The sequence below is a fragment of the Ambystoma mexicanum genome, chromosome 9, assembly GCF_040938575.1.
Source record: "Ambystoma mexicanum isolate Mex_15411 chromosome 9, UKY_AmexF1_1, whole genome shotgun sequence".
NCBI lineage: Eukaryota > Metazoa > Chordata > Amphibia > Caudata > Ambystomatidae > Ambystoma > Ambystoma mexicanum.
Genome location: NC_090931.1, coordinates 637,216,518 through 637,239,349, shown reverse-complemented (window position 1 = coordinate 637,239,349; position 22,832 = coordinate 637,216,518). Strand labels below are relative to the sequence as shown.

General features: G+C 46.9%; 1 protein-coding gene across 1 annotated transcript in view; it reads left to right on the top strand.

Annotated features, from left to right (window-relative positions):
• Nucleotides 1-22,832, top strand: part of SLC13A2 (solute carrier family 13 member 2) — a 739,631-nt gene that overhangs the window by 345,553 nt on the left and 371,246 nt on the right. The window contains exon 3 of the mRNA XM_069615341.1: nt 10,896-11,032. Coding sequence (XP_069471442.1) covers nt 10,896-11,032 — 137 coding nt within the window. The remainder of the gene's footprint in view (nt 1-10,895; nt 11,033-22,832) is intronic.

The window sequence follows — 22,832 nt, the reverse complement described above, 5'->3', positions numbered from 1 at the left end:
GCCGGCTGAAGATTGTCATACAAGTCTCTCATTTTTGACTCATCAGAAATGAGCTCTTCTGGCACATTGGGGGTGCCAAATTCCAAACCAAAAGGAGGGAGACATAGACGTAAAAAAGTATTTTTTAGGGATAGGTCTGTAAACCTTGTCCTGTATGCCAAGAGGCTTTGAAAAAAAGTCGGAATAGTCGTCGAGGGTGTGCAAGATGGTTTTGAAAATGGTGCCAGTTTACTCTGCACTGCCTTCAACTTTGGCGTCGACAGATCTGACTCCGACGGAGTCGACAAAGTCGTCGAAGTCTTCAACGCTTTATATTCCTTTGGTGGTACCAAAGAAGGACTCGGTTCCCAACTTGTCGACACGCTCGTACGACTTCTCGTCAGGTCGAGAACTTTCTCGACATAATGCAGGCTTTGTGCTCGGCTTCGAAAGATGTAAACTTCAACTTCCTTTTGTCACTCTTGTGCATTTCTTTCGAGGGGGTCGAGGCTGCATTCTCAAAAATGCGCATCATCTCCAACCGAACTGCGTCTGACTTTGCCGGGGAATCAGACTTTATCAGGAATCTGATTACCCCCATAGAGGAATCACTCGAAGATGAAGGATACCTATGACGTCTCTTTTTCACCTTCTTTGAGGAAGAAGACAAAGATTGCTGTGATCTCACGCCGGAAAGAGTCTCTAGACTCCCCAGACTTTTTCTCTCGCTTCTTCGAAGAAGACTTCGAAGCTACCCTCCCCACTGCCAGTTTACCTCTCTGCTCCCTGAGATCTTTCTCTGTCATGGCCTGACTTCCCTTTGTCACTCTATGCTCCCTGAGATATTTCTCTGTCATGGCCCGACTTCCTTTTGTCACTCTTGTGCACTTCTTTCGGGGGGTCGAGGCTGCAGTCTCAAAAATGTGCATCATCTCCAACCGAACTGCGTCCGACTTTGCCGGGGAATCAGAATTTATCAGGAATCTGATTACCCCCATAGAGGAATCACTCGAAGATGAAGGAGACCTATGATGTCTCTTTTTCACCTCCTTTGAGGAAAAAGACAAAGATTGCTGTGATCTCACGCCAGGAAGAGCCTCTAGAGTCGCCAGACTTTTTCACTCGCTTCTTTGAAGAAGGCTTCGAAGCTACCCTGCCCACTGCCAGTTTACCTCTATGCTCCCTGAGATCTTTCTCTGTCATGGCCTGACTGGACTCACAGTCGTCGGTACGGTGCCCGGAGCCCAGACACCACAGGCAGACGCAGTGAGGATCTGTGATAAACATTTTCCATCCGCAGTCGTGGGATTTTTTAAAACTCGACATGTGGTGTCAAAGGAGTAGATAATGAAGACACTTTTCTTGCGAAAAACTGAAGCGTGCCATAATAACTTGAAGCTCAGAAAAACGGAACTGGAGCCAACAGGCCTTGCATGTGCTATTTATGCAGATGATGACGTTGGCGATCGATGGAGGCCCTCGAGGGACATCGACGCGATGACACCGCATACAGCACCCTCTGTCGATAAACATTTTTCCGAAGCAGCAAAGCTGGAGATATATATTATCTAAGATGAGGAATACGTGGGAGGACGCAATCCATTAGAAGGAAAGTTTGGATCTTCATTGGCTTTTAATCGTAATTAATTTGCCAGTGGTTCTTCGTGGAATACTCTGATGATTTGATACATATTTGCCCTGAAACCTTTTTTTCAATTGCCACCCAGAGAATCGCCCACTCTACCAGTTCAAATTGAGAAATTGCTTACCGGTAATGTTCTTTCTATGGATTCTTCTCCCACAGATTCCTCATCAGATAGATATCCCTTTCAGCATCAGCTGCTTAGAAAACGTTTGACAGGGGGCGTAGTGCAACAGTTGTTGACTCCAGAGGTGATGTCAGCCATTGTTCATATACTGCATCACTACACCCCCATACCTCAGTTCCCCACCTTTTTTCATCCAGCTCAGCCGCTGCGAAGGGTAGAATCCAAAAACATTTTGATTTAATAAAAATCAAAAAGGGAGAACCTAACAAGGCGTCGCCATGTGATTGTATTTTTTTTTAAAATTGTACACAAATTATATGCACGGGACACAAATATAGTCATAACTCTATGGAAGCCGCTCAAAGAGACAGCTCGTCTCCCCCATCAAAGACATCAGTCACCAAACTACAGGCACTTTTATAGCAAGGCTGGCTGGGAGGGTGATTGATGAGAAATCTGCGGGAGAAGAATCCATAGAAAGAACATTACTGGTAAGTAATTTCTCCTTCATTTGATTGACTTTCTCTCACAGATTACTCATCAGATAGACTCCCCAAGCAGTATGATTCAAGGAGGTGTGATGAAAGTTCCCATACTAGGAAACCCTACAAAACCACTCTCCCAAAGCGAGCATCAGCTTCATGGACAACATCAGGCAATAGAGTTTGGTAAAGTATGCAGTGAGGACGATGTCGCCACTTGACAAATGTCCCTCCATGGCACTCCCCTTTGCAGAGCTGAAGATGCAGCAACACCCCTGGCAGAGTGGGGTTTAATTCCTGGTGGAAGCTCCTTTCCTGCATTATGATAGCATTCCAAAATGCACAGTGTAGTCCACCTAGAAATAGTTTGCTTGGAGACAGCCAAAACTTTCTTCGCTAAGGAAAAGACCACAAACAGTTGGTCTGATTTCCTAAACTCTGCCGTTTGCGTCACATAAAAGATAAGTGCCCTCTTATGGTCTAGCCGATGGAATTGCTCCTCCTCCTTGGAGGGATGAGGGGGTGGGTAGAACACCGGAAAGTCGATAGCCCTAGACAGGTGAAATTCTGAAAACGCCTTCAGCAGGAACCCTGGCCGTACCTTGGGAGAGACCTTCTCTCTGAAAAAACAAAGATATGGTGGTTTGCACAAAAGGGCCTGCAGTTCACTGACCCATCTGGCTGACTTAATAGCCACCAGAAATGCTGTAAGCAGGCAGCTAGGTTAAGAGTGTAAAGGCTCCAATGGCTCTGCCATCAGGAATGTTAGAACCAAATTAAGGTCCCAGTGTGGGACCACGAACGGGGAAGGCAGAAACTTATTTGTTTGTTTGTTTGTTTATTTTATTTATAACGTGCACCTGACCCGAGGGTAATTGGGCGCTAGTAGAACAATAATGGTTACAAGGCGTATGCACAATTATGGAAAGGTTACAATACTGTACAGTATAATATGGGAAAGTATACGACAGGAGGAATATACAAGTTATACAGGTTATACAGTTATACAATTTACACAATCATGGCAGGGTTACAATATGGGAAGTGAGTGAGCGGAGGAGTATAGCTATTATACAAGTTATGCAGTCATAGCATAGAGTCATATTGACAGTGCGGGCACATTTTGCAGTCCCAACAAGGGGACCGTAGAGGCTATTAGTTGTGGACGTTATGTTTTGCTCAGTAACCATGTGATGACCTGGCTTTTGAATTTGTCAAATACTTGAATAGATTGAATGTTCTGAGGGAGTGTGTTCCAAAGCTGGGCGGCTAGTACTGGGAAGCTAGAGCCCCCGGCTCTTTTTAGGTTGTATCTGGGCACCACCAAGCAGGGTGTGTTGGAGGATCTAGTGATTCTATTGGACACTTTCCATGAGAATTTGTTTGTGAGATATGGAGGGGCTTGTGACTTGAGCGCTTTATGAGTGAGGCAAATGGTTTTTAGATCAATGTTATTATGTATAGAGAGCCACATGTGTTGCTTTCTAGTTTCTGATATGTGCTCTTTTTTGGAGATATTTAGTGCTGCTCTAAGCGCATTGTTTTGTAAGATCTGTAATTTATTTAAGATGGCTTTATTGGCACCTAGGTAAAGACTGTTACAGTAGTCCAGTTTCGATTGTATGAGCGCTCTCGCCAATGTGAGACAGCTGGTAGGTGATAATAGTGGTCTGCAGGCTCTGATCAGCTTGCCGGTATAGGCAGTGGCGGATGAGGTCATGTTCACCTGTTTGGTTAAGTTAGACTGCGCATCGAGGTAAAAACCTAATGTTTTGGCATGTTTGGCTACGGGTATGCTATTTTCATCAATAGGGATGCTTGAATAGTGAGGACTTTGTTTCCGAAGGTTGTTAGGGGAGCCAACTAGGAGCAACTCTGTCTTATCATCATTCAGGCAGAGGCCATGTGTAGCCATCCATGCCTGAATGATGCTGTAGACTTCATTGATCCAAGCGATGTCTATGTCATAAGTTCCTGATAGGGATAGGAGTATCTGGGTGTCATCCGCATAGTTTGTATAGGTGACACCCAGACGATCCAGTTTGTCACATAGCAGCTTTGTAAAAATATCATACGAAGTGGGCGAAACACAGGATCCTTGAGGGACTCCGCAGGTGATGGGAATGGGATCGGCAGCTGCTGAGAGTGAGAATACACGCATTGTTCTATTTGCGAGGAAAGACTGGATCCATGTGACTGCAGAGCTGGAGAAATGGGCTGCTGATGATTGGTGATCTCAAAGTATTATATGGTCCACCAAATCAAAAGCCGTTGAGTGGTCCAGTAAGAGTAGGATGGCCATTTTGCCTTTGTCTTTCAGTTCATCCGTCTGGCTTTTAAGTTCAACAAGGGCGGTTTCTGTGCCATGCTGGGGTCTAAAGCCAGATTGCCAGATTCCAAGTAATTTGTGAGTTTCAAGGTAATCCATCTTGAATTTGCAGAAAGGCAGTTCTATCTAGGATTTTCAATAAAAAGGGGACCGTCGTAATAGGTCTATAGTTTATGGGTATGGCTGGGTCGAGGGTCTGTTTCTTTAGTAGCGGTAGAACCCAGGACTGTTTGAGGTTACTTGGGACAGAGTTACTGGAGAAGGAGGAATTTATAAGTTTAGTGATTAATGGGGCTAGATCTCTAGCTGCCTCTTTTATAATCTTATTTACAAAACCCTTCAGGAAGTGGGCCATAACCGGAATTGTAAAAAAACGTTCCTTGATCCGGAGACTGCTTGAAAACAGACAAAGCCGTCAAGTACCCTTTGACTGTCGCCACCTGAAGGCTTGACCAGGCGAGTGATAGAAGGAACTCCATCACTGTATTGGTGGGGCAAGAGATGGGGTCAATCTCACATTCCCTGAACCACGCCTCAAATCATTTCCACCTGCATGCATACAATGATCTTGTTGATGGCTTTGTGCAGCCAGAAGCACCTCAAGTACCTCCTCCGAAAGGTCCTAGTCATCATATCTCATCCTCTCAAGAGCGACGCATGTAGATTGAGGAACTCCAGGTTGCAGGTGAAGCCCTCAACCTTCCAACTTGGATAGGAGATCTGGCCGCCGAGACAACGGGAGAGGTGGGCAGATGGCCAATTCCAGGAGTTTCGAGTAGCATTTTCTCCTCGCAGAGTCCGGGGAGCTAAAGATCAGGGCCACTCTATACCTCCTCAACTTCCTGAGAACCCACAGAATTACGGGAATCAGAGGGAAGGCATATTGGCAAGCACCACTCCACAAAAAATGCATCCTCCACTGCGCCTCTCGCCTGGAATTCCCTCAAGCAAAACTGTCTCTGCTTCCTGTGGACTCCGTGGCAAACAGATCCAAGGTCGGGGTACTGCACTGTGTGAAGATACCCTCGAGGACCTCCTGCTCAGACCATCCGCTCATCTGTTCTCCATCCCTGCCAAATGCACTGCGGAGACAGATATCTATTTCTCCAAAAGCCAGAACCACAGCTGCATTGCCTCCCTGCAGTGGGGAAGAGACTATACACCTTGCTGCTTGTTCAGGAAGTGCATGGGCACCATATTGTCCGTCATGATGAGGCCATGCTTCCCTTTGGGCGCAAAAGCTTTCAGGGCTAGTCTGATTGCCCGGAGCTCCAGCCTGTTGATGGGCCAACAGCTCTCCATTGGGGGCCAAAGGCCACTCACTTGCAAGTCCTTGCAGTGAGCGCCTCGACCTTTCATGGATGCGTCCCTAACTACCATGGCCCGCGGCCACAGAGGTCAGAAAGGTTCATCCACCATCATGTTGATGCTGCTGACCCACGAAGAGAGATCGTAAGCCACTGACTTGGACACCTTTAGGACATCCTTCAATGTGCCGAAGTATTGGGAGCACTGACTCCTTAGTCGCCACTGCAGGGATCGCATCCGCAGTCTGATCTCTGGCACTAAAGAAATACAGGAAGCCAAGAGACCTAACAGATCAGACGGATGACTGCCGGCAAACTGGTGTGGCTCTGAAAACAACTGTACCATCTGCCTGAAATTGGCAACTCTACTCAGGGGGGAAAGGCCTTTCCCTCTCGAGTGTCCAGGACCGCTCCGATGAACTGGAGCCTCCGCATTGGTGTTGTGTGGAAGTACAAGGAGAAGCCCATCATGTGTAGCACTGAACCAGTGACCCTGAGGGGGACGAAACTTGCTCAGCTGATTCCCCCCAGATCAACCAATCGTCCAGGTATGGAAACACATGGATGCTGGATCTCCTGAGGTGAGCCGCGACCATTGCCATCACCTTGGTGAAGACCCTGGGAGTGGAGGTCAACCAACAGGGGACCACTTTGAATTGGTAGTGCCTGTCCCCATGAGGAATCTCAGAAATATACTAGCGTTTGGTGGATCGACAAGTGGAAATAAGCATCCTGTAGATCTATCAACACCAGCAAGTCCTGAAGCCTGAGAGCGTGGAGAATTATTCTCACCATCTTGAACTTGTCTTTTCTAAGGAACTTGCTCAAGGCCCTGAGGTCCAAGATGGGACAACGTCCTCCCCCTTTCTTGGGTACCAGGAAATACTGGGGATACCAACCCAATCTTCTCTCTACTCGGAAGGTACTTCTTCCACAGCACCCTTCAGTAACAGGGTCCTCAGTTCTTCCTGGAGCTTTCGGCTGTTGAGGAGGTGAAGGTGGTCTGTCCGGTGGCCTCTTCAGGAAGGGCAGACTGTAGCCCCATCGGATGAGCTAAAGGGCCCAGGCATCAGTGGAAATCTCCTGCCATTGGGGCCAATGCTCTCCTATCCATCCTCCAACCGGGGAAACATGGGTGGGGTAGAACTCAAAGTGGCTTTGAGGGTGGAGCCACCCCAGCTGCTGCTGCTACTGACTGCAGGCCTCTGGAGGCCTCCCTGCCCCTTCTGGTGCACGGGAAATGCTTCTGGCCCTGCCTAGGTTGTGGGAGCTGAGCTTTCCTGCCAAAGGGGATATATCGTCTATATCTTCTTCCCCTTGAGGTGAAGCCGAAGGCAGGTTCAGCCAGCTGCTGAACAGCTAGGCCCAGAGGTTGGTGGCAAGCTTTGAGTCCTTACATTTATCTCAGGACTTGTCAGCCTTAGGGACAAACAGATTCTCACCATCAAAGCCAATGTCCAGCAACCTGTTCTGGACGTTGCGGGAGAATCCTGACATGGACAGGTACGCCTGTCTCCTCAAGATAATTGGCGGCTCCATAGAGCTTTCTGATGCAGTCCACTACATCCAGGCCCATCTGCAATGACAACCGGGCCACTTCTTGGCCATTATCCACTATTCTCAGAAAGCCTTCCTGCATTTCTCCTTCTGGAATGTACCGAGAGGCATCCCCAATAGCCTTCCACAAACCAAATATGTAATTCACAGGATGCATTAACTGCCTCAAGGACCATACTGCCCGAAGAAAACCCTTGTGTTGGCTAGGGTGTCAACCGTCTTCCCTTCCCTATCCATAAGGAGTATAGATGTGGATGTGGCTGGCCTAGTGTTCACAGTAGCCACCTGCACCGCCAATCCCTCAGGCGTTGGTTGAGAGGAGCGGTTAATTGGATCTCACCTTGCCGGCTTATATTATTTAGTGAATTCAGAAATCCTCGGGGGATGGTACGTGGCCTCTGCCAGAGTGTGGCGATGGGTTCAGCAATAGCCACATTGAAGGGCATGGCCTTATCTGCATGGGGTCCTTCCTCCAGAATGTCTGTGATTTTGCAACCTGACAAGGGTCTAGCTGGGCACTCCAACCCATAGTGTTGAAAAGTCCGCCTGCGGGACGACAGCAATGGACCCTGGCCTAGCAGCGCCTAAACAGACCCGCACTGCCAACAATCGGCATCAAGCTGGAGGGCTTTGATGACAACAACATGGTCTGCTTGGGGCCAGGGGTACCGGGCATCAATGGGGCCACCAGAGCCTGCTGCTTTCAGGTGTCAAACGTACCCGTAGCTGCTTTCTGGAACATAACGAGCATCTGCTCTTTAAAAGCCTCCCACTCAGCTCTGGAGGTAGGGATTGTCCGACAAATTGGATTTGTGCCTGCTGCGTTGACGCCATTTCTTTTGATGCTGGGAGGAGGAGGATCCAAGAGTGTGATCTCTTCTTTGATTATTTTTTAATGTCTATCTTCCTTTTCAGGAGTGGGCCCCTCAGTATCGACCTCTGACGACCAGACGGTCAAGAAGGCTGGGGATTTAGAGGGGGCCACCATAATGCGAGTTTCACAGCTCTCTCCCGTAGCGATTTCATGTTCATTGTCCTACAAGAACCACAGCCCTCGGTGACCTGGCCGACACTGAGGCACCACACGCAGATGCTGTGTGGGTCGATGACGGACATCTTCGGACTGCAGTCCTTGCAGCGCTTGAAACCCAACACTTTGGGAATGGATATTGGCGAAATCATGTTGAAAAAAAGACAAAAACTTGTTGGTTGTAAATTCTCGTGAGATAGTTGTTCTGTGAGCAGTTAGCTGAGCTTGCGGGAAAAAGAAACTGAGGTACAGGTGCGTAGTTACGCAGTATAAGAACGACAACCAACATCACATCCGGAGGTGACAACCACCAAATCAAGTCAAGAGGGATCGACGGTCAAGTTGAGGTGCACTACGCCCCCTGTCAAAGGTTTTAGAGCAGCTGATGCTGGAAGGGATATCTATCTGATAAGGAATATGCAGGAGAAAAGACATCCATTGAAATACTCTTTAACATACATATATTGTGTGAATGGGTAGTGGGACCTATCTATTGCAGTTAAAAGTGTATGAGTTACATAGAAATAGTTCCTTCTGTGTTACAAATTCTTGTTGTTCACTGACTATCAGTTTTGGGAGTATTGGGTTGAAACTTGTGGCTAGTATTTTCCCCAAAATGTTGATGTCAGAATGTAGTAGTGAAATAGGTCTATATGGCTGACAGTGTTATGGATCTTTATTAACTTTTGGAAATATGGATATTTTTGTATTATTCAAGATTTACCCTTCTCACCATGTATAAATAAAGATGTTCTCTAACAATGGGCCCATTTCTGTAGGAAATCATTCAGAAGACCATCTGGATCTGCTGCTTTATTCTTTTTCTATTGGTTAATTATTTTTTCCTCTGGGCTTTACATTTATTTTCCAAGGATTGATTTTCACAAATGTCAATTGATTATGCTGCAGATCTGCCATAAATTGATAAATGTCTAGGTTTTTTTAATGTTTCTTCTGATCTACACAATTTCTCATATCTTTAAAATGCTTCCCACCTTTCCTTATTTGAAGAGGTATAAGCTCCAGTTGCTGAATGCGTTACCGTTTTAATTATATTTTGCTTCTACTTAATAGTGTCATGGAAGATACTCCCTTAGTACTTTAGGTGGGGTTTTCATATTAATGATTTGCGTTTTTTCAACAAAACGTTCTACTTACCCAAGATGTTGGTTGCCATCAGCAGATCGCATTCAGATGCTTCTTGACTGCTCTTGAATTAGCCCACTTCTAGTATATGTTCAATAACAGATTATCTATGATTTTACTGTAATTTTAATGTATGTCTTTTAACAAATCAGTTGTTCAACGTGCTGATTAGTGGATGCTGGTCAAATTCTGTCACTGCATCTCATCAGTGGTTTAAAGACATGTGTGAATATACTTTGGGAAAATCTACTGTTTGTTAATAACGACACCCTAAATAACGACAAACATTTGAAACAACACTTTATTTAACAATTTTATTTTTGTAATTTAAGGGGTCCCCCAATCTTCCAAGTAGTAAATGTTCGTCTTGTAGCACTGCTATGATATTTTAAAATATACAGTTGCTAGTATAAAGCCACATCAAGATATAGGAAGCAAAGATCCCAGTCGCACAACTGTCTCAGTGACATGCCTGGGTCGGAAGCTCAGTTATGCTATTTCAATATCATATGATCTTCATCATGCATCAGCAGCTGGACCTTGACGAAGCCCTCCATCAATCTCATCTCAGAAGGGAGGCCTACAATAAATGCAAAGTTGATTGTGGGAATAGGGTTCAATTTGAGGTTATTTAGGAGAATTGTTGTGAAGGTACATTTAAAAGGGTTCTGAGCGGTTCCTTTAAAATAGACTGGTCTCGTTATTGCCCTTTCCTAAACCTAGTGACAGCTCTAGGAGTTAGACCACAACTGGCGATATATGTGCCATGTTTGGTACCATATAAATTCACTTGGCCAGGGCAATGCCATCTGGCCCTGCTGTGCCAGGACCAGTGTTATTTCAGTCAACTTCTCACTACAAGTTCAGTATACGCTTACTTTGTCGGGCTTTTTAACATATGTCAGATTTTTTAAAAACCCAGTGCCATCGGCAGCAGGTTTGCCAATGCTACCCATGCCACCTCTACCTGTGCAGTAATTGCCCACTCTACCAATCCCAGTGTCAAATGTGCCAGTTCTTCAATTCCAATGCAGTCTGTAGAGGTACTTCCAGTAACAAAGCAATCATTGTCAGTTTGCTGTTGTCCCAACTTCATTTCTAGCATTTCTAGCTAAACCAGGATAGGGGAATAAATTAAAGCTTTAACAAGCCCAGAGCTTTTTGTTCAACTTGTTCCAGTTTTTTTTATATCTGTGAGCACACTACCAAACCAACTGTCTGCTTTGTCAGAACTACCTACCTGTTCATGAGTTGCCCAGTGCCATCTATGACACCTTGTTCGTCTCTTTCTTACAGGTCTGCGCACAGTACTTGAAAGACACAAACATGCTCTTCATTGGAGGGTTACTCTTTGCTATTGCAGTGGAGCACTGGAACCTTCACAAGCGCATTGCCCTCCGCGTACTGCTGATTGTCGGTGTCAAACCAGCTCTGTGAGTTATCGATTCTGCTTATGTGTTAGGTGGGTGGAATTCACTGGCTGCATTTCCAGCTGTTGCTGCTATTCCCAGTTTGTGCATATCTTTCTGTTAATGGTATATACATGAACTTATCTTACTCCCAAACAGCGACTCGCAGACATTCTGATCCCTCACTTAATACGTCATGCCACTTTATTCTTCTGAGCTCAGGTAGGGAGACTCTGTCAGGTATGTAGGAGCAGTAGGAGAAATGACTTACCGTAATGTTCTTTCTATGAATTTGTCTTCTGCAGGTTCTTCATCAGGTAGATATCCATTGCAGTGTCAGCTGCTCAGAAACCTTTTCACCAGGCGGTATAGCAGGACTTGGCTCGACCGTCGATCCCTCTTGACTCGATCGCGCTACTCGTGTGCTCCGAACATGACATTGGCTGCCATAAATACTATGCCACTACACCTCCGTACCTTAGTTACTCACCTTTTCTCGCTAAGAAGAATCCAAGAATTCAGGCTGAAACGTCCAAATAAAAATCTTTTTTTAAAACATTTATTTTAAAAGGAACAGGATTGCACTGAAAATCACTGACTGACAGCGTTGTCGCAGAAAGTCCTCAAACTGAGCCTAACATACAAATATTCAAAAACTCGTCCTACAAGAAGAGGACAACCACTTATAGACTGACAACCACTTTCATAGTAGGGCCAGATGGAAGGGTGATGAGGAATCTGCGGGAGAAGAATCGATAGGAAGAACATTACCGGTAGTTTCTCCTTCAATGGATTCTCCCACAGATTTCTCATCAGACTCGAAAAGCAGTACAGAGTACGGAGGTGGGATGAAAGCCCTTTAGACAAGGAAGCTCTGCAAAACCGCCCAACCATAAGGGGCGTCCGCACCACGTGCTACATCCAGGCAGTAATGCCTAGATGTAATCACTGATCAGCATATTTTCTTTACTGGAATGCCCCGATGCAAAGGAGATGATGATGCCATGCCCCTGGTGCAATGTGCCTTGATTCCTGGTGACAGATCTTCCCCTGCTCCCTGGTAACACTTTGCAATGAAGAGAGTTATGTACGGAGAGAGTGTCTGTTTTGATACAGACAAATGCTTTCTAGACAGAGAGAAAGCCACAGAGTTGGTTAGTGTGTCTGAATTCCACAGTCCTTGCCACATAAAAGCTGAGAGCCCTCTTAGGGTCTAATCTGTGCAGCCTCTCCTCATCTATGGAAGAATGTGGAGGAGGGTAAAACACTGGCAAATCGATGCTCAGAGACACGTGGAATTCAGAGACCACTTTAGACAGGAAATCCAAGCTGCACCTTGAGTGAGACTTTCTCCTTAAAGAACCGGAGGAAAGGTGGCTTACAGGATAAATCCTGCAGCTCACTTACACGTCTTGCCTATGTAATTGCCACAAGGAAGGCAGTTTTCAAGGTAAGTAGCCTGACCGAACATGAATGCATGGGCTCAAACAGAGCCGGCATCAAAAATGTGAGAACCAAAATTAGGTCCCAGTCCAGAACAACAAATGGTGTAGGCGAAAACCTATTTACAAGGCCCTTCAGGAATTGGGTCATAAGCGGGATCGTGAATTGGGATCCTTGATCCGGAGACATCTTAAAAATGGACAAAGCCACCAAATAGCCCTTGACTGTACCAACCTGAAGGCCTGAGGATGCTAGCGATAAAGGGAACTCCCTCATTTAGTGGTGAAACAAGCAATAGGATCTATCCTGAATTCCCTGTACCGCACCTTGAATCTTCTCCATCTGCACGCGTACAGAGATCTGGTAGACGGTCTGTGTGCAGCCTCAAGTACCTCTTCTGAGAGGTGCCAGTCATCAAATCTCATCCTCTCAAGAGCCACGCATGTAGGTTGAGTGATTCTGGGTTTGTGTGGAGTACTCAACCTTCCGACTGGGATAGGAGGTCCGGCCGTCGAAGCAACTGGAGAGGTGGGCAGATGGTCAATTCTAGGAGTTCCAAGTACCATGTCCTCCTTGCCCAATCCGGGGCGATCAAGATCATGGTGGCTAGAGATATCCTAAAATTCCTCATAACCCACGGGATGACAGGTATTGGAGGGAAGACATAGGGCCTCATTACGACCCTGGCGGAGGACCATGGTGCAATTTGCACCATGGTCCATGGCGCAGAGCTGCTAACTCCGCCATGGGGGTTGGCGGACTCACCGCCCCATTCCGACCTTGGCGGGGCGGTTAGTCCCCAATCCCCATTTACCCTTCCCCATTCCCATTTTTGCCCCATAGGGTATAATGGGAGTGGGGAAGGCGTTAATTACGCCACCGTAGATTACGGTGGCGTAATTAACAAGAGGTCCCGTAGCGCCATGGATTTTTCCGCCCGGAAAATCCGGGCGTAAAAATCACCATGGCGCTACGGAAAGTCGTAATCTGGCGGAGAGGTACGCCATGCATTACGCTGGCGTAAACCCCTCTCCGCCAGGGTCGTAATGAGGGCCATAGTGGGGATGGAAGACCCACTCAATCAGGAATGCATCCCCCAGTGCACCTTTCGCTGGGATATGGCCGAAAAGCAAAAGTGTCTGCACTTCGCGTTTGCTCTCGTGGCAAACAGATCTACCATCGGGGTATCCCATTGAGCGAAGATCCCCTCGAGAACTTCCTGGCACACTTCCTACTCATGTGATACCATGCTCTGCATGTTCGGAGTGTCAGCCAGTCCGTTCTCCATTCATGCTAGATGGACAGCTGAAGTGGAGATCTGGTTCTCCAGCAACCAGAACCATAGTTGCAGCACCTCCTTCCAAAGGGGTAGTGACTGAACCTCCCAACCCCCTGTTTGTTGAGGTAGTGTATGGCCATTGTATTGTCCGTCATAAAAAGGATGTGCTTCCCTTTGAGAGAGCGCGCAAAGGCCATCAGGGGTAATCTGATCCCCAGCAACTCCAACCTATTGATATGCCAACGGCTGTCATTGGTGACCAAAAGCCATCCTGCTGCAGATCCCCACAATGAATGCCCCCACCCTTCAATAATGCATCCATGACCATTTGGGCCATGGGCCATGGAGGCCAAAATGCTTCCCCTGTCATCATGTTTTCTCTGTTGGCCCACCAAGAAAGGTCGCTGGCCACTGACCTCAACACTTTGAGGATGTCCTTCATTGCATCAAAGTATTGGGACCACTGATTTCTCAGTAGCCATTGCAGAAAGTGCATGTGCAGTGTGGCCTCTGGCACCAGAAAAATGCAGGAAGCCATGAGACCTAATAGGTGGAGGAAGGAGGCCGCTGGTAAGCTGTTGTCGGTCTGGAAGAGTTCAACCATTTGCCTGACACTGGTGATTCTCTCTTCAGGGGGGCTAGCCTTCCCCACCCATGTGTCCAAGATTTCTAGAAAGAACTGGAGCTTCTGTGTTGGTGTGACGAGGGACTTCTGGAAGTTTAGGGAGAAGCCCAACCTGTTTAGCAGTGAGCAGGTGTCCTTGAGCTGAGTCGATACTTGCTCTGGCGACCTCCCTCGGATCAGCCAGTCATCCAGGTATGGGAATACGTGGACACCAGATCTCCTGAGGTGTGCTACCATCAGCTTGGTGAAGATCCTGGGCACAGAGGTTAGTCCAAAGGGGAGCACCTTCAATTGGTAATGTGTGTCCACTATGACGAATCTTAGGACACACCTGTGCTTCCAATGGCGCATGAAAATAAGCGTCCTGAAGATTCAGCGACACCAACCAGTCCTGAAGTTGCAGTGCCTGGAGAATTTCTTTCAAAGACACCATTCTGAACTTGTCCTTACTCAGGAACTTGTTCAAAGCCCTGAGGTCCAAAATGGGACGGAGTCCTCCTCCTTTGTTAGGTACCAGAAAATAACAGCAATAGCAGCCTGATGCTCTCTGCTCAGGTGTTACCTCATCCACCACACTCTTCAATAACAGGGTTTGCAGTTCCTCCTGAAGCCCCTGTTCTGGTTGTTGCTGAGGGAGTGGTGTTATGTCTGGTGGTTTGCTTCAAAATGAAACACAGTACCCCATTAGACAAATTGCAATGCCCAGGTGTCGGAGGTTATCTCCTTCCACTGAGGAAAATGCTTGCAAGTTCTCCCTCCAATCAGAGAAACATGAGGGGAGGACTCAAAGCAGCTTGGCGAGCGGCGCTCCCCTGGCACTATGTCTGCAGTCTACTGACCCCTAGAGGCCCCTTTTCCCAGTCTGAGAAGCGAAAAACACCTCTGTCCGTCTCTGGCTTGTGGGAGCTGTGCTCTCATCCCAAATGGAACATACCGACTATGGCCTCTTCCCCTTGAGGCGAAGCAGAAAGATTGTTTTGGTGTTTTTGTTGCACAGCCAGGCCAAGCGACTTGGCAGCTAGTTTAGATTTCTTGAATTTCTCCAAGGATTCATCTGCCCTAGGCCATCGAAAGGCATGTCCAGCAGCTTAGCCTGGACATTTGGCAAGAACCCAGAACTGTTCAGATAGGCTGCCCTTCTCAGCACAGTGGACAATCCCATTGCCCTACCCACGCAGCCTGCAGTGTCAAGGCCTGACAGCAGTGCCTGGAAAGCAACCACATTGCCATCACCCACAAGTCACAGAGAGCCATCCCTCATTTTGCCAGCAGGGATATGTTCTGCTGCCTGCTCGACAAATCTCCATAGAACATGTGAATATTTGGCGAACACATAGGATGCGTTCACTGCCTTGAGGGCCATGTTGCCTGAAGCTAAATTCTTCTTTACTAGGGTATCGGTCTTCTTAGACTACCTGGCTGTTGACAAGTTGGAGTTGCTTGCACTACTAGGCCTTTAAGGGTAGGGTGAGTAGACAGAAACGGCAAGTCCCCCCTTGGCGGTTTGTACTTTTCGGGAAGCTCTGAATCACAGCTGGAGTGGAGTAAGGTTTTAGCCACAAGGTTGTAATGGGATCAGAAATAGCCACATTGAATAGCAATGCCCTTTCTGCTTTGGGGCCTTTATCTAGAATATCTGTCAGGTCATAGGCTGACAGGGTCTTTAATGCTGCACTCAGACCCAAGGCTTCCACCACCCTCTCAACGGTTCTGTGGTATTGGACATTACCAAGTCCACATGTTGTGGCTTATTGCATGTCTAGTTCAGTAGATGTGTCCAGACCACTTGCATCAAGGAGCTCTCTGCAAGAGCAACCGAATCAGCCTGGTTGGCAAAGAAGTCATCTCCACTGGCCCCTTCACCCAGAGGCCCGAAGCCACCTGATCCCCCTCCTCCTCATCGAAAAATCAACTGCATAGTGTCGGATAACATCGATCGAGACTCATGAACAATGGGACGGTCAGTCATCACCCTTGACGGCGCCGTTCCCAGTCCTAATAGCGCAGATGACATTGGGCCCTTTGTGTTCCCAGTAGTCGTGGTCGAGCACGAGGGCATCAGGCCTGACTTGGATTTCTTGGTGCCAGAGCCTCCTGGCACAACTGGAGCCATGGGAGCCTGCAGTGTCGAGACCGGAGTCATACCGGCTGCGGCTGTTTTAAACATTAGGAGCATCTGCTCTTTGAAAGTCTCCCACTCTGCTTGACTCAGATAGGTTTTACTGCATTTCTCTTACCTGCATTGGTAGCGCTGCTTCTATTTGTGGGAAGATGAGGATGACGAATCGCTCTGAGACTGCAATGTTTTCTTGGTCTTCTTCCGGTACCTTCCTCCTTGTCAGGCGTAGGACCCTCTGTCGCTTGCCGCGATGACATGGCGATCAAATGAGCCAGGGATTTTCAATGGGGGCCACCCGAGCGCTAGCTTCGCCAACCGTTCCCTCAACGACTTGTGGTTCATCTGCTGACAAGAACCACAATCTTCAACTTTATCTATTTATTAATTTATTGCATTTGTGTAGCGGCCAAACTCGAGGGTATCATGGCGCTAGTACCAAGGACAGCCAGATAACAGGAACAAATCCTGCAAAAGGAAGAGATGGTGGGTTGGGTGTGGATTTAGCCAAATTAGTTAATAAGTCAGATTTTTAACAGTTTCCTGAACATAAAGTAAGATTGTTTGTCTTTGATGCCTGCGGGGAGGGAGTTCCAGAAAATATGTGCAATGACCTTAAAGCTGGATCCTTCTGCTTGTTTCCGATGACATGATCCTTACCCAGGCATCACATTCAGATGCCATGTAGGTCAGTGATCAACATCTTGGCATTGCAGTCTTGAGCCCATTAAACCCGGACGCCTTAGGAATGGACATATCAACAAAAAGCAAAGTGACAATTTTAGTCCAATTTTATTGAATTTACAATTTCTCTCTCGAGACTCGTTCTGAAAAGCAATGTGCTGAGTGCGCAGAATAAAGGAACTGAGGTATGGGGCATAGTGACGTAGTATATATGGTGGCCGACGTTACACCTGGAGCCGACGAATGGCACGGTTGAGTCAATAGGGATCGGCGGCCTAGTCATACTACGCCCCCTATCGAATATGTTTCCAAGCAGCTGGCGCGGGAATGGATAGCTATCTGATGAGGAATCTGCAGGAGAATACAATCCATTAAAGTGTATTTTCTGGTGTGTATGAGTGCTTAACACATGTTGAAAAGAATTGAGTGGATAATTCTCCCCACTGATCCTTATATCTGGCATGCGTTCAGTTTGACCACAAAGCATTTTGAACTGTGACTGCTCAAAATGCTTTGTACTTGGATGCTGTTGTCACTGAGGCAGTCGTGTTGACCCAGCCCCCCTTATAGATTCAATGAAAGGTACATTTCTATCAACTAACTGTCACCACACCTTGAAGTCTCAGAGTAATTATATATTGAATGAGCATGAATGACCACAATATGTTTTTACTTTAACTGAATATATACCCACATCTTGCAAAATCTGCTGTGTATCTGTCTGAAAAAGAAGAGGGGCCATTAATAGTTGTGAAATGTGTTACTTTTATGACTTTTTTGACACCTGTTACAATTGATTATTTGGCACACCATCTGTTACAACACAGATAAGGATGTTTGGCCAAGTCAGGTTTGCCACTGCAAGGCTGGTGTATTCGATCATCAGACTTCAGAACCAGTCAGTAAATGTCATTAAGGAGTGCTACTGCAGGTAATCAGATGACTGCTGTCACTGCTGTCACTGCTTTGTAGGATCTCGTTCCACAGAACTCGCTCTTTGTCCCCCTCTTTATTAGGGTCTGCATCATAGGAACCGGACAGTGAAAACAAATGTGCCTGCCTTTGGAAAGCTGGCCTTCAAATTATCTCCCTTTTTACATCCAGCAAGGAGAAAACCGAGAGAAAACCAAGAAAAACCTCTCTTACGATCCTTCCGTACAGATTTCTGGTCACCTTGGTCATTAGCTTTTCGTCAGTTTATGAATCAGTCTGTGCCTCCTAAGATGATTGCACTTCTTGATCCACGGGAAGAGGTGTGCAAGCAATTATAAGCTCTTGCTGCCATCATGGATTGGCAAAGGTGTCTGGCTGGGTGGAAAACAGGAAACAGTCTGTTTTCCTTGTTGTCAGGTACGCGACTTCTCATGCTTCCTCTGTTGTCTATAATCCTGTCAGATGGTAGGACCAAACCTGGTCCATCTGGCTTCTGCACAGCCCAGTTGGCTTCCTCTTGTCTTACAGGGTGAGTTACACTCTTGCAGCTAAGAGAAAAACCCTGAGTTCCTCATGGGCAACATCATGGCTGTAGGTGCCATTGCAGGTTTCCACAATGTGGTCTGTCCCCCACTTTAAACAGTTCATGCATGATTTGATAGCATTGGAGCCTAGGGCATCCTTGATGGGATGCATGCTGCCACCAGGATCACTGCCAGCTCTGTGATTCCAGCAAAGGGATCTGGAAAAGCCAGCCACAGGCTCAAACGCATACAGGGAAATGCCTGAACCCTCAATTTACCACACGAGGGTCCAATGTTATTGTCCCCCTACATGAATGCCATGACCATCACCAACTGTGACAAATCAACTTCCGGGGTACCAGTGGTCCAGGGGTGAATATCGGTTTCTAAACCACCGATCAGCGCCACACTTGTAATACACCAGAAGGGATCTGAACAGATTGGAATAACCAGCAAATTATAAACCGCCTTTTTTTTTATTTTGTTATTATTGTTTTAGCTGATTTACTCAACTTTTACAATATCACTTTATACAAAAATGTATTGAAAACATTTAAATCAATTGTTACAATTATTAAAACATAACCAATTGTTTTGCATTTTGATTTAAGATCACAAATCACTTATGCACAAACTCTCACAAACATAAAGCAATTATATCGACCAAGTCAATTCACTTAAATTCATTCTATCCGTCCATTCCACAATTACATTTCATGATTTGCCTTTGTTCTTGAGGCCTCCAAAAACCTCCTTTTCCTATTTTGGTAACGTGAACAGAACAGCAGGCTTACCTCCGAAAGATTGTGGATCTTTGATTAGTTGCAACACAGCGAAGATACACTTATTACCCAATGATAAAAGGTACTGTCCAGAAAAGGTATTATCAAAAATATCAACTTTATTTATATCACAACAAACGGTTCTAGCAACACTACACAATACAACCCGCCCTGTAAAGGAATGCAGAGGACAGATAGTTTCAAAGAAAGAAAAGGGATGCGCTGTGGATACTGACAGAAGGGTAGTCGCTATGGTTAATAACCACAACAATTTAAGGTTTCTTGGATTCAGCACAAAGCGAGAAATGGGTCTTAATATGTCTCTAGGGGCCTTCTGGGAAGGACCAGGGGGACAGAACAACAATGTACCTTTGGCTATAAATGTTCTTGGTGCTCGACAGGGTTGAGTCGGCTTCAGGGTGCTTTGCAGGCTTCTGTGACAGAGTTCAAGATGGGAGTCAGCTGTGGGTATCAGGCAGCAAAATAGTTCAGCGAAGCATAGCTGGACGAACGGCTGCAGGCTGGGCGGCTCAGAGTCAGGAATCATTGTCTCAGTGCTGTTCGGCGGGTTTGAAGCAATGGTCGATACGTCTCAGATGTCTTTAAGAAACTGCGACTTGACAACAGTCAGCATTGCAGTCGGTTGCAGCTCGAGGAACTCAACTGGCTCAAAAATGTCCTTTAAGGCGCACGTCGGTACATGCTCGTTGAGGCACTTCTCCCAGCTTCTTCAGTGGTCTTGTGTCCTCCTTTAAGGCGGTCGGAACACAGCTGTGGAGTGTGTTGCAGGCAGCTGCCTTGTCCTTGGTTGTAGATTCAGATACCTTGTGGTACTCTCTATCCAGGAAGCTTACCTCAGAGCCTAGCAGGGCATGCTGTGTGCTGGCTGGGTACTGGTTTTGGAGTGGCTGGAGGGTCCGCTAAGTTCTTTATCTCCCTCGGTTCCCTGGGAAATGTTTAGGGCAGGGGTCTTGCTTCCCTCTTTGTAGATCCTGGCATTCCTTCACTGAAGGAAGATGTAAGGCAGACCGTACCTTTAGCCAGGGTCCAAGGTTGAGTTCTTCTTTGTTACTTTTGGGCAATTTGTCAGATGATCTGCCAAAAGAGGGGCTCGCCTTCTTTTAAAGCCAACTGGGACACAGTGATTGGTGTAGGCTAAGCCACCCTTAATTACTAAATCCTGGTGTCCCTACCAACAATCTCCTGTATGCATGAGGCCATAACCAGAGTGCTTTGCAACAAGGAATGTAAATGGGGGGAAACAGGATCAAGGTGTGCCCCAGAACTAAAATGGATGAAACCTTCTCTCAACAGAAAGAGCTCTGGCCACACTTACTTGTGATACTAAGTCCCACCCATCTTCCCGTCTGCTGCTCAAAGAGTCTCTCTGGTTAATGGATCTCTTTGTGGTTCCTCATTAAAGCGGCAGGTTTCCTTTGAAGCTGCAGCGGGACCCGACACTTTGACTCCTGCACAACACATTCTCATACCTTATGAATGGGGTCCCCCTAGTGGGGTGGCCTACTGTAAACAACAGACTCAGGCATGACAGTTCAGTGCCATCGATACTGAGAGGCAGAAGCTGGCTTCAAGTTAACACAGTTGCATATGAAAGGTTGTTGGGTTTACTGCCTCCTTTGTTAAGCCAGGCCCAGGGGGCCTTTTCTAATTACTCCCTGTTGGTATGATAATGGCTGCCACCAGCTGCAGGGCCTAACAAAAGAGCAGGGTGGATCCATGGAGCCTTTGTCAGTTAATTAGGCTGACCATGGCAGGGGGAAGGGTGGCCCTGGAGATGACTTTGTGCATTCCTTGGCTTGTCACATTCCAACTAAATATGACAGGGGCGGATGGTGCCTGTAGGCGTTGTCCAGCCCGAAGTACACAGGTCTATGCTTTGTCATCGTATGAGGACAGGAAAATGTGTGTGGATCAGTCCCACAGATTTTCCTGAGGTTGGTCTATCATCATTCTTTTTATTTAAACATTTCGAAAAGCCCAGGCGAGTGCACATCCACTGTGTTGATAGTCAAATTCCTCACACCAACAGTGCCATATCACAACACTTACCCCATCTAACTGAACATTCACATCCAGCTCCCTCATCCAATGGTAGAAAACACAGAGAGACAAGCATGTTACACATGGTTCTGAAGCACAGGGTTCTGGGCGCTAAACTCAGATTTGCAGCCGGCAGAAATCAACCATGGCACCAACAATAGTATCAGAACGTCAACAGAGAAAAGTGCCATTTTCCTCTGGCACATGATGGTGGGGCTTCAATTTAGCCAGCAGGTCCTTTCTGTATGGCATCTAGTTTGTGCTTCCCCACAGCAGAGCTACCCAGGTCACTCCCCATGTACAATGGCCAGCTTCTGTTTAAGAGCCTTTCATTGGCATGCCCTTTTGTCCTCCACAATTTAGACAGACAGAAATTAGGTGTTACTCACCGGAGTGACTAATGTACTCCTAGTCCATAGTCCTCTTTTCTCCATCCTGTATGGGTATCTCTCGCGAGGGACGGGAACGGAACCTCTTTTCCACCAGAAAAATAAATGTCCCCTTTAAATTTACTACCCACCAACGCCACACCTCAGTCCCCTCTTGACATGTCGGAACAACCTCACTGGTCTTATTATAGGGGGATGGATGGTGGGACGTATGACGGAAAGAGGACTAGGAGTACATTAGTCACTCAGGTGAGTAAGACTTAATTACTCCTACGTCCCGTCCCCTTCCCTCCATCCTGTATGGGCGATTACAACTGACACAATGACCTGGGGAGAAGAGCCTGACCCACTAGGCAAATAGATTAAATAGCACCGCTTGGCCGAATGCTGCATCTGCCTTGGCACTGGTATCCAAGCAGTAGTGTTTGCAAAAAGCTGAAGGGGAGGCCCATGTTGCTGCCCTGCTGATCACCTGCCAAGGAACTTTGAGCTGGAACCCGACTGCGGTCGCCTTGGCTCTTACCACATCTGCATGCATGCCCTGTAGCAGATCCTTACGTTGCACCTTGTATGCCTCCTGGATCGCTGCTGTCATCCATCGTGCTATGGATGCCTTGGAAGCTTGCTTCTCAGGCCTGGAGCCTCCAAATGTTACAAACAGTGCATCCGTCTTGCTGATGCCCTTCGTTCTATCCAGATAAAATGTCAACGCTCTCCTGACATCCAGACAGTGGAGCGTTTTCTCGGAGTCTTCCTTGGCGTCCGGGAAGAATGTGGGGAGCACAATCTCCTCGTTGATATGAAAGGATGACACCACATTTGGAAGGAACTTTGGGTGTGTGCAAAGCACAACCTTGTCTTTGTGAAATCTAGTGTATGGCTCCAAGGGGATTAATTCCTGAATCTCTCTCACTCTGCGAGTTGACGTAAAACCAACCAGCAGGGCTGTCTTCAGAGTAACCAACTTGATGTCTGCTGTGGCCATGGG